We start from the raw sequence: 12,145 nt of genomic DNA, 5'->3' as shown, positions 1-12,145 counted from the left end.
TACACTAGAACCAGTAACTATGCAACATGGTCAATCTAATGTATATGTCTGAGGCACGTCATTTTAGATCCAAACGGTCTCATAGAAAAACTTGGATTACAACTAACACTGATCTAGACTATATGCATGCATGTTGATTCTGAAATTCACACCACGCCTCGCACCCCGATCTGCTACGGTTCCTCGATGCGGCGACCTACGTCGGCCTAATCGATCCTGTCTCCAACATAATCGTCAGTGCATCGACTAGGCCTCGGCGTCGATGACACCATCGCCGACATGGATAGGAAGCAGTGCTCCCTCGATGGCCTCGTCGCCTTCCTCACATGCTTCTTCCCTCACCTCACCGATTAGGAGGCCGTCAGGTACCCTGTCCTCGCCGAAGCCGACCCCCTCGTTGCCGCGCACATCGTCGTCGAGGACTGCCCCTTTCAGTTCGGCTCTTCTTGCCTTTTTACATAATGCTCAAGAAGAAAACAATTATTGGCGGATGAGTGGACATATCAACAAAGAATGAAGGTTCCACCTATTGGCTCACTTGGAATCAAGCCTCGACAAGCTTCTTAAGGAGGCCACCATGTACCTGCACTGGTGCTTGGCAAGGGCAAGCTCTGCTTCTCTGGGCTCCCTATTATCAGTCACTAGCAAAGACTCTGGTGATGTTGTAAGGGATGCCCTAGCCCTCTGATGCCATCCATGTTGAAAATGCCCGAGCCAAAGGTTAGGAACGAGCAGCATCCCATGGCGCACTGGTTGGGTGATCACCAGCCAACTGAAGTGAAAAACATAATAAAATTGGGAAGGTCAGTAACAAGAGTAGACAAAGTTCTATTAAAAAAGAAGAGTACAAAATCTACTCTACTCATAATAAGTAACTGGCATATTCTACATGCATATCACAGAACAATAACCAAGCTTTCACAAATGAGCTTTACAACACAAGAATAATAACACGTGTCTAGTAAAAACATAAATACAACAATCTCTCAAAAAGGTACTCCCTGGTGATGTTGTAAGGAATGCCCTAGCCCTCTGATGCCATCCATGTTGAAAATGCCCGAGCCAAAGGCTAGGAACGAGCAACATCCCATGGTGCACCGGTTGGGTGATCACCAGCCAACTGAAGTGAAAAACATAATAAAACTGGGCAGGTCGTAACAAGAGAAGACAAAGTTCTATTAAAAAAGAAGAGTACAAAATCTACTCTACTCATAATAAGTAACTGGCATATTCTACATGCATAATACTTGCATATCACAGAACAATAACCAAGCTTTCACAAATGAGCTTTACAACACAAGAATAATAACACGTGTCCAGTAAAAAAACATAAACACAACAATCTCTCAAAATGGTACTCCATCCGTTCCTAAATATAAGTCTTTTTGGAGATCCTAATATAGACCACATATGGAGAAAAATGAGTGAATCTATATTCTAAACTACGTCTATATACATCTGATGTAGTCCATATTGAAGTCTCTAGAAAGACTTATATTTAGGAACGGAGGGGGTAGGTACTAATATGGTTGATTGCTATTCATGAGTCACATCAATGGCGTACATCAAAAAGGAAAGAAGCAGGTCCCCTTGATTGCAATGTTGAATGCAAAACTGATAGCTCCAACAATTTATTGTCCTCAGCACTACAAGAGAGCTACAACTACGAAAATGTCTATTGCTCTCAGCACTACAAGATAACTAGTTTCCTTTCTTCATTACAAAGGGTACTCAATAGAAGCAATGTTGCGGATATCGCTTATCGGGAACTTATCGATCGACCCATGATAAGGGGTAAATCGGCCAGTTTATCAGCATATCGGCCGATTTATCGCCATATCGGTTGATTTGTCGGTCGATTTATCTTATCGTTCTGACATCGGTAAGCGATAATCGGCCGATTTATCGGCATATTGGAAGATATCTTAAACAGTGAATAGAAGTAACTGATGACAAACACAACTTAGTTTAAGATATATACAAGTATAAATCTGATATTACTCAGGATGCATCAGTTATCCACTCACAATTAGGTGCAGTGTCAAAACAACTCTTATATTATGGGACGGAGGCAGTAAAGAGACAAAATGTCATCAGGGATTACATAACACATACAAACTTCGGTTTAATAAATAATACTCCCTTCGTTCAGAAATACTTGTCGGAGAAACGAAGAAAAATATATGTATCTAGAACTAAAATACGTCTAGAAACATTCATTTCTCCAACAAGTTTTGACAAGAAGGAAGGGGAAGGAAGGAGAGGAAAGCATACCTCGTCGGGAGGAGGCTAGAGTGTCTGCTACTGCTAGTTCCCACCCTTCCGTTCTTTCTCTGTTTTTACTTTTTTATTTCCTTTATTTTTCTTTGTTTATTTTTCGTTTTCACTAGCCTTTTCCTTTTCTTTATTATTTCTTCATTTTTTTCTCTTTCCATTTGTTTTCTTTTGTTTACTCTCCACTTTTCATTGTTTTCTATACACATTTCGATATATCAAATAAAGTTTTCTAATACATATTAAATATTTTTCAAGTACAAGATTAACATTGATTGAATACATGGTCTACATTTTCCAATACAAATTTAACATGTTTCAAATGCTTGATTAACATTTTGCAAATACCGGATTAACATTTTCGACATTTCACCAATACACATTTAATATTTTTGAAATACCAGATTAATATTTTTTAATACATGGTTAATACTTTTTCAACACACATTTTACATTTTTATAATCCTTTATTAACATTTTTGAAATACAAGTTTAACATTTTTTAAACACATGGTCAACATTTTTTGTATAGATTAAAAAAATCAATAATTGATTAACAATTTTTTGTATGGATTAACAAAATCAATGCTTGATTAACATTTTGCAAATACTAGATTAGCTTTTTTTGAATACATGGTGAATATGTTTTCTATATACATTGTTTTTCCAAATGCTTGATTATCATTTTTTAAATACAAGTTCAACGATATTTATAATGCATAGTGAACATTTTTTCTTTACACAGTTAAACATTTTTCAAATGCTTTGTTGACATTTGCTAAATTCAAGTTTAACATTTTTCTTTGAATACAAGGACAACATTTTTCTATAGACATTTGACCTTTTTTAAATGCTTTATTAATATTTTTCAAATGCTTGGAATAACAGTTTTTGAATACATAATCAAGTTTTTTCACGCGCATTATATATATTTAGTATACATGAGAAACCCTTTCTCTATGTACATTTAACATTTTCCAAATTCTTGGTTAACTCTTTTTTTTGAAATGTTTGATGTAAAATGTTTTTTGTAATATATCTATTTATAATATTTAACAAGTATAAGCGAAAGGTAAAAAAATTGAAAGAAAAAACAAAAACAAAAAACGTGAAAAAAAAAACAAGGCAATGGCCTTCCGCACACTGGGTATGCCCATGCGCTCGCTAACTCAAGGTCGTCTCGCTTCAGACATCGTTACTAATGGGCCGGTTCAAGTAGCATCTTGTAAGTTATTTTCTTTTTCTTCTCTGTTTTTAATAGACCACATTTTTATTTCGTTAATATTTTTGTAAACATTCGAAACACATTTTTTTAGGATCCAAAACACATTTTTTGATGCTTACATTTGATACAAAACTATGAAAAAATGAATTTGAATTGAACAAAAAATATTCTAGATTCACCGAGGAAAAGAGCCTATAAAACAACAATCTATTATCATTTCTTAATTATAGATTGAGATCTTCTCCCACAAGGATGCCTAAAACTCCAGTTTTTCTAGGCAAAGGTAGGGGGTACCTTGTCTGTCGGTCGAAGATGCCAACAAACAAGTGGAAGCAACTGATGCTTTGGTAATTCTACTCCTTCCTTTTACGTCTATCGCTTAGAGCACAAACCGTTGTGCTCCTCACTGCTCAAGAGACTTCTTATTTTGCTTTTGCTAGATCAATAAAGATATTACGAGTCCTCCGTCAAGATTCCCTTGCGCGGATTCTCCATTTATACGAGAAGTGCCGATTGAAAATCAATTCTGCTTGGCTCTTGCTTTGTGGCTTTTCAAGTCCCCCATCAAATCCCAGGGCTCAACCTTGGACATTTCATAGTTTATTTAAAAAAAAATGTAAGGAATTTGGAAAAAAATGTGGATAGCATTAAAAAACATTTTGTGATTTGAACATTGGCCACACATTTTACGTGAAATTGTAGAAAAATGTTTATACAATGTAAATAATAGCAACATAATTCAAAAGAATAATTGAAAAATGTTCTCACATTTCAAAAATATTTCCATAACATTTTTTTGTAATTTAGTAAAATGTCTGCATAGTTTTAAATAAGTTTTATACCATCCAGAAAAATGTATCAATGTGTAATTGAATTTTTTTAACACACATTGAGAAAAATCTTCAAAAACACGAATTAAAAAAAATTCTTAATAACATATTTGGAAAATGTTTAAAATGTATATAAATAATGCTCAAGGACATTGCATTCAAAATTAGACATCAAAACATATATCTGAAAGATGTTATTTATGTATTTAAAATGTTAAACATGTAGAAAAATTATTCATGATGTATACGAAAAATGTAAATGTGTATGAAAAAGTAGACATGTGTTTTAAAGTAAAAGAAAAAAACCGCAAAAAACAATGAATACTTGTGAAAAAGAAGAAAAAAACAAAGGAAACCAAGCGAAAAAAGGAAGAATGCTGGAGAAAAAATCCGAAGAAAACATGAAGAAAAACGTGAAAAGTGGGAAACCGTGAAAAATTGATAAAGAAAATCATAGATAAACAAAATCACGCAGCAACTATGGTACCGGGCTGGCCCAGTAGTGGCACCACTGAGGCGAGACCGAGTTAAGGGCAAGTTCTTTTGGATGGCTTAAAAAATAAGCCACCTGTTCAGCTTAACAAATAAGCTCCTCCCAAAATTTATTGAGACTTCTATATTAGTTAGCCTATAACTAGTCAAGAAACACCAATAAATAAGAAAGATGGCGTATGAAAAAAAGATTATTTTTAAAATTGCCAAAAGAACTGGCCCTAAGTCTCGCAGAGGCGCTAGGCTGCTATCAGAGAACAATATTGGGCCAGCCCGCCTGACTGGACCAGTTTCATCTGAAATAAGAGGCCATGGATGCACGAGAAGCTCCCACCTCCCACAAAATCACTTTTTTCAAAGATAATTTTCACCTCCTCAGGTTGCGACAAGGAGTGCACTGCATGCACGCCACTTGTCATCACTAGTGAGTTTTCTATTTTTTTCATACATCTGTTTATCCAAAATGTTTTATCTATTAAACCGTGCATCCGAATCTGGAACCATTTCTTCACTGGATTCCTCGCATCGAAATCTTCAAAACTAGATCCCATGTTGATAGATTTTAACAAACTTTTTTACAAAAAAATGGATGGAAAAACCAAACCGAGAGCACGTTTTTTCCCTTTACGAAAGAGGCACGGCCGTGCCTCTTGCGGAAGTAAAACCGCGCCTCTCGCAGAACGAAAAAAAAGAAATATGTTTTTTTGTTTTTAAAAGGCACGGGCCGTGCCTCTCGCGAAAGCAAAAAATAACAAAAAAAACACGTTTTTTTAGAGGTACGGTGGTGCCTCTCGCGAAAGCAAAAAAACACGTTTTTTCTTTATCCGACAGGCACAACCGTGCCTCTGAAGAAAGCAAAACTGTGCCTCTCATGGAAGCAAAAATCATACCTCTCGTGAAAGAAAAAAAACTTATTTTTTTTCATTTCCGAGAGGCATGGTTGTACCTCTCGCCAAAGTAAAAATCGTGCCTCACGCAAAAGCAAAAAAAAAGCGTAGGAAGGCCGGTGAAAAACAAAAATGTCAAGCAAAACCAGGGAAAAACGTTTAAAAATTCAAAAACGCGTGCGAGAACATATAAAAACCAAAATTTGGAGGAAGCGCACAGAGCACGACATGTGGCAATTGCCGAGAACGCATCTCAGCTCATCCCCAAGTGATTGTTGCGAGGCTGGCGAAGGAGCACTCGTTGCTGGCGAAGGAGCGCTCGTCAACGAGTGTTCCTAGCTGACGCTCTCGTGCATCAAAACGAGCAGCCTCCGTTGAAGGATTAGCGCAAAACGGGCCGGCCCATTCCCACGAACGAACCTAAAAGAGAAATGCTACGATAAAATATATCGTTTGTTGGACTTGAACCCGCGACCCATCGCGACATAGCAGCTTTGTTCGCCACTGCACCAGCGACTGATTAAATTACAGCGCTCAAAGATAGGTGTTATGTACAGAGGTAGATTCGTCTTTTAATCATTCCTTCAAGAAATCAATAATGTTTTCTCAAAAAAATTAAAACGTGATTTTTACAAAAAATGTGAATAATTATTGACCACGAATGAAAATCCAAACATTTGTTGAATTTTTATAAGTTTCGAATATTCGTTGAATTTTTTGTGAATGTACGCCGAACACTTTTTAACTACACACTGTAAATTTTTGTGATATAATGCACAAATTTGAAAAATATATTGAATTTTTTTTAATATACATTGAACTATTTTTAACTATACATTGAACAACTTTTTTATATACACTAAACAAATATTAAATTCATATTGAACATTTTGTGATATACTCTGAACAATTTTGAAATTTCGATTTTTTTTAAAAAAATGAACACAATTTTAAATCCATGAACAATTTTTAAAATCAGGAAAAAAATTTGGAATTCGAACCATTTTCTTGAAAACAAAGTATAAAAGTTAAACGAAAAGGGTTTAAATGAAAGTAAAGAGACAGAAAAAGGAAACAAAAGGTAAAAAAAGAAACAGAAAAAAGGGAAAAACTAGCAAAATAAAAAAAAAACCTGGTTCAGAGAACCTACTAGAAGGTTCCCAAAACCAGGTGTCGCTCGAAGTGGGCCGGCCCGTGCGCCTCGTTCGCTCGCTTCGCTTCGCTTCAGCGAAGCAGCGACGAACGGACGCACACGGGCGTCATATAGGATCTGCCCTCGTCAACTAGTTGGACATCTCCCACCCTTGCATACACCAAGTCCATAGACCGCGTGTCCTGAATCGCGCCGGACAGGTGGCCCCTCCGGTATTCCCGGGCCGATAAACCCCCGCCTACGCCGCCGCGACCAGCGTCGTCGCCTCGTGCCCTCCGCCTCACCCACCTCGCCTGAATCGGCGCCACACCGTGTACGTTCGCCGCGTCCGCACCACCACGAGCGCGAGACCGATGGCCGTCGCCCCGTCGCCGCAAGCCACGGCGGCCGCCGCCGCCCTCTCCAGGCACAGATCCGCCGCCGTCCCACCAGGTACGCACGCGCCGAGTCCCCTCGACCTCAATCTCTCCTCTGCTCGCGCGCGCTCTACGATTATGCGAAGCCACTGAGGAATTTGACCTTGCGCAGTGCCGAGGAGCGTGCGGGTGGCCACCGCGGCGAGGAGGCCGGGCTGGACGCGGGCGAGGGCCGGGCTGGTGGCCCGCGCCGTTGTTGCAGTTACTTTCCTCTGTGATTTTAACTCCCATTGCTTGCTGTGATGCGTCGCGCGTACTGATTGATTGGTCTGCTTTTGTGCCTTTGCAGGCCAAGGGTGAGCTTGCGAGCTCCGATACGGGCGGGTGAGTTGTGTGCCATCATCTAGTCGTTTTTGTTCACAGTAGCAAGGGTGTGATTGGTCTTGGGAAAGAGAAAAACGTATGAACTGGTTCTAATTGGACAAACAGTTCAGCTTAATTTAGATGTTCCCTACACCAGATATCGATTACTCCCTTCATATGAATAGGTTGCTTGATTTGTGTAGTTGTAATAGGTGCCTGCGCCTTGTTTAATTGACAGAAGATTTGTGGCTTTATATAGATGTGAATGCGATGACTGCTATATAGGGAGGGTGGCCTGTTCCTTGCAAACTTCTGTCCTTTCCAGTGTGTGTAGTTGAATTTATATCATGTTTTATGACTCAGCTTATCTGACCCTAAGGAATCCATGTTCCAATTACACTTGATTTTGACTCATCAAACTGTTTGAAGTTTTTATATATTCAATGTTTTGAAAATTCAAAACACTGTTTGTGACCACTTAGACCTTACTTGGTTTTGCAACATGTGGTTACCTTGTCTTCATACTAGCCGTATGTGAAGAATCAAAGCTAATATAATAAAAATTGTACAAACTTAGGCACAAGAGCTAATGTTAGTAAGTAATACGCGTGAATATGCAAATATGAAGTTATCTGCTTAAAAATTTGCTGTCATCCATTTGTGAGTCGAGAACAAGGTTTAACTTGCTTGGGTTTAAAATTGAAGATGGATGTAGAAATTTGTTGCAAACAACTTCTTGATACTTCTCTGAAGCCGTCAGTTCTGGCTTGTAACTAGCAAAAAGGAGGCAGATTATTATCCATTTAAATCCATACACATGCCCCATCAGTTGGTGGGGGAAAATTGGACGCTATATGTTGCAGATGCAAGTAATATAAACTCTGAATCCATCAAATTACCTGCTTTCGAATTGACTAAATAACTGTCTCACCTTCCTCGGGTAAACTACCCAGTCTTCCCACATTATCTGCAGTGAATCTACTATAGTTAGTGTAAGTTCCATTACAAGATGGTAAGTGTTATACTGCTTGAATAATTAAATGAATGAATGCTGCAGTTCTGTTAGCTATATGCAGATATGACATATACATGTTGAATTTAGCAGTGAAGGATGAGTTTGCACTTATTATACCGTACCTATCATTCTGCCTGTCGGAAAATGCCTGACTGATTATCCTTTCGTTCTCTTTAGTCATGAGGTTTTGATGTTTGAGGCCCTTCGTGAAGCCATGATAGAGGAGATGACTTTGGATCCAACCGTGTGCATGATTGGTGAGGATGTCGGTGACTATGGAGGTTCATACAAGGTATCCAAAGGCTTGTCTGAGATGTTTGGAGACCTCCGCGTCCTTGATACCCCTATTGCTGAGAACTCTTTTACTGGTATGGGAATCGGAGCAGCAATGCAGGGGCTCAGGCCAGTTGTTGAAGGGATGAACATGGGTTTCCTTCTCCTTGCCTACAACCAAATCTCAAACAACTGCGGTATGCTTCCTTATACCTCGGGCGGCCAGTTCAAAATCCCAATTGTGATCCGAGGCCCTGGCGGTGTTGGTCGTCAGCTTGGTGCGGAGCACTCGCAGCGCCTTGAGTCCTACTTCCAGTCTATCCCGGGCATTCAAATGGTCGCTTGCTCTACCCCTTACAATGCGAAGGGCCTTCTGAAGGCTGCCATAAGGAGCGATAACCCTGTGGTGCTGTTCGAGCATGTCCTTCTGTACAACCTGAAGGAGAAGATCCCCGACGAGGAATACATCTGCTCCCTGGAGGAGGCCGAGATGGTGCGTCCAGGCTCGCAGCTGACCATCCTGACATACTCCCGCATGAGGTACCACGTGATGCAGGCCGTCAAGACGTTGGTGAACAAGGGGTACGACCCGGAGGTGATCGACATCAGGTCGCTGAAGCCGTTCGACCTGCACACCATAGGGAACTCCATCAAGAAGACCCACCGCGTGCTGATCGTGGAGGAGTGCATGCGGACAGGCGGCATCGGCGCCAGCCTGAGGTCGGCCATCATCGACAACTTCTGGGACGAGCTGGATGCTCGCCCCGTGTGCCTGTCGTCGCAGGACGTGCCGACCCCGTACGCCGCGACCCTGGAGGACGCGACCGTTGTGCAGCCCGCGCAGATCGTGGCCGCGGTGGAGGAGATCTGCCAATAGTAACGCTGTCATGAGTTACATGTTTCGAGGATTCAGAAGCAGCGTGCGTGTCCAGTTTGCTTTGTCGTGTAATTAGTGTGTTTCGCCATCCCGTGGACGTTGTATCATACTGGGAAGACTGAAGTGTACCCTTAGCTGTTGTTTCTTGGTCCATCTGCCCATTCTATGTAAGCTGTGATGCTCCTGGGTTTTGATCATCCTTCTGCTTGGTCGGTGGAGGATGTGTGCTGCTGTTATTCATTTATTTACTACGTACCATCCTAGTAATATTTGTTTTACTGATTCGACTCTGGAATCACATACTCCCTCCGTCTCAAAATATAAGAACGTTTTTAATCACATACTCCCTCCGTTATTCCTATCCAAAATGATGAAGAGGTGCTAGTTGGGTCACTACCCAAACCACTCACTTAAGCCTAACATTAAAAGCCGGAAGCTGAAACTCATTCGGAAGCCCCAGCCGAGTCAGATACCGGGTCTGGGGCACAATCCGGTCAGACGCACTTGTGTGTCGTCGCCGCCATCTTCCACAGGTCTTCAGATCATATTGAGGCTTCTACATTGTCTGGCCACTCTGCCATCGACGTCACCATGACGTCAGACAGCAACCTCCTCCTGCGCGAGCCCATCTCCGCACGTCGGACGCCGAGTCTCCACAGCGCCATGCCATCGATCTCCGCCGCCATCAAAGTGTGGGATGAAACACCGCTCCACCATCCCTCCAGCCAGCACTTGCTCCAAGACGATGCCCTCAGAAGAGAAAGCGATAGAACGCCATCATCATCCGATCCGGAAGACCCAAATCTGGGGTTTCCCCCTGAGCACCCCGAACCTGATGGCGCAGACTGCCAACGATGCCTCGACCATCGGCAGTAGCTCCACCAGACGAGTGTCGCCTATGTCGCCGCAGCCTCCAAGATGAAGCTAACCAGAATGCATGTGTCGACACCGAACCGCCGCCGCTTGAGCAGCCCCCGAGCAACACCTTCAGGAAGGAGCACGCTACCGTGGTGTCATCGTCGCTTGGAACAGGGGGGGGGGGGGTCTGATGTTGACGCCACTTGCCATGCGTGTATGATGAGTTCCTAACAAGTGGTGGCTGGCAATGTTGGATGAGCGCTGCATAGTAGTAGATGCAGCCAGGATTCATACCCATCTCGTGCGTGTGCGCATCCTGGAGCAGCCAGTTAGCCAGACACGCTCCAAACAGAGCTGAGTTGCTTGCTCACAACTAGTTAGTCCGTTGTTCTCTTGTGGTTTGGCCGCAGCTGCAGCTGCACCAGAAGCAGAGCAGAGCGAGAGAGTGAGCAGCTGTAGAGTAGGGGCGAGGAGCAGGCAAGGGTGGATTTGCAAATCTGGGAGAGGTGCAATGCCATCGTTTCCATTTTCCACCCCAGTGGCTCACTGGCCGGGCCGGACAAGATATCGTGGCACAGGGCGGGAAACGTACCCTCACTCACCGGCCTAGGCCTGTAAAGTAAAGCAGCAGCCAGGCCACGCAATGGTACGACGGGGGGCGCGGCGTCCTTGCAATTTCCCAGAGTAGGAGCTCCCCGTCGTGGGCTGCTTCGCCATATGTGGGCATGGCTCCAGGACGTTCGCCCACGGGTCCTTCACTGGTCACCTCAGGTCGACCGCTGTAGACGGACGGACGGACGGACGCACGCACGCGGCGACAAATCAAACAGCGTATGGTAGTACTGCAGTATCAGGCAGCCGAGGTCGTGGCGAGATTATTCACCGCACGACCGCCGAATAAACAACGCGACCGCCTCTGCCCTCCGCGCGTATCCACTAGGCCGGCCACTGGCAGGCAGGCTGGACAAAACAGCGTATAGTATGGCGTGTCGGAACTCGGAACAAGACCGTCGTTGCGTGATTATAATTAATTAGCCAGCGTACGCATGCGTGCAGGGTGTTTTGGTTTGGCGCCCGCCGTATGTTGTTGCGCGCAGTACGGTCGACGCTGCAGGGAATCTCTACTTCTGTAGCATATACAGTAGCACACACGCTGCTGTCACTGGGCGACTAGTCGGCTCTTGATGACAAATTAGTCGGCAGGCGGCACGGGGGGATCGAGCGCCGCGCCACGGCCCGGGGAGGCCATGTCGTCACGCTTCAGCAGCACCCAGGCGGCCAAACATGCATGCATTCCCCTTGGAGGTCAAGTGCTATGAGCCTCGATGTTGCAGATACTCACCAGGTTCATACATTCCTCACTCCTCAGCGTATGTATGTACGTATGTATGTATGTATGTATGTATGTGTATATGTTGTCGTCTGTGATTGCCTGCATGCCTGGAGCTAGCACACATGACTACATACTAAATCTTATCCGGTAGTACCCCAACATCACGGTGGAGGTGTCTACATTGGTATCTAGACAAATCTAACACAAGT

At 42.9% G+C, this 12,145-nt stretch overlaps 1 protein-coding gene across 1 annotated transcript; it reads left to right on the top strand.

Moving 5' to 3' along the window:
• Nucleotides 1–6,980: 6,980 nt before the first annotated feature.
• On the top strand, nucleotides 6,981–9,896 carry LOC123102103 (pyruvate dehydrogenase E1 component subunit beta-3, chloroplastic). Its single transcript, XM_044523386.1, has 4 exons — nucleotides 6,981–7,293; nucleotides 7,390–7,478; nucleotides 7,567–7,601; nucleotides 8,773–9,896. The coding sequence occupies exons 1-4, from the start codon at nucleotides 7,215–7,217 to the stop codon at nucleotides 9,743–9,745; spliced, it is 1,176 nt and encodes a 391-aa protein (XP_044379321.1). The 5' UTR covers nucleotides 6,981–7,214; the 3' UTR covers nucleotides 9,746–9,896.
• The last annotated feature ends 2,249 nt before the right edge of the window (nucleotides 9,897–12,145 follow it).

The sequence above is a fragment of the Triticum aestivum genome, chromosome 5A, assembly GCF_018294505.1.
Source record: "Triticum aestivum cultivar Chinese Spring chromosome 5A, IWGSC CS RefSeq v2.1, whole genome shotgun sequence".
NCBI lineage: Eukaryota > Viridiplantae > Streptophyta > Magnoliopsida > Poales > Poaceae > Triticum > Triticum aestivum.
Note: the sequence above shows the minus strand (reverse complement) of the source record. Positions and strands in the feature narration are given on the sequence as shown.

Coding starts and splice junctions, on each gene's coding strand:
- LOC123102103 (XM_044523386.1), top strand. CDS start 7,215: ATGGCCGTCGCCCCGTCGCCGCAAGCCACGGCGGCCGCCGCCGCCCTC. Junction 7,294..7,389: donor ATCCGCCGCCGTCCCACCAG/GTACGCACGCGC, acceptor GACCTTGCGCAG/TGCCGAGGAGCGTGCGGGTG. Junction 7,479..7,566: donor TGGCCCGCGCCGTTGTTGCA/GTTACTTTCCTC, acceptor GTGCCTTTGCAG/GCCAAGGGTGAGCTTGCGAG.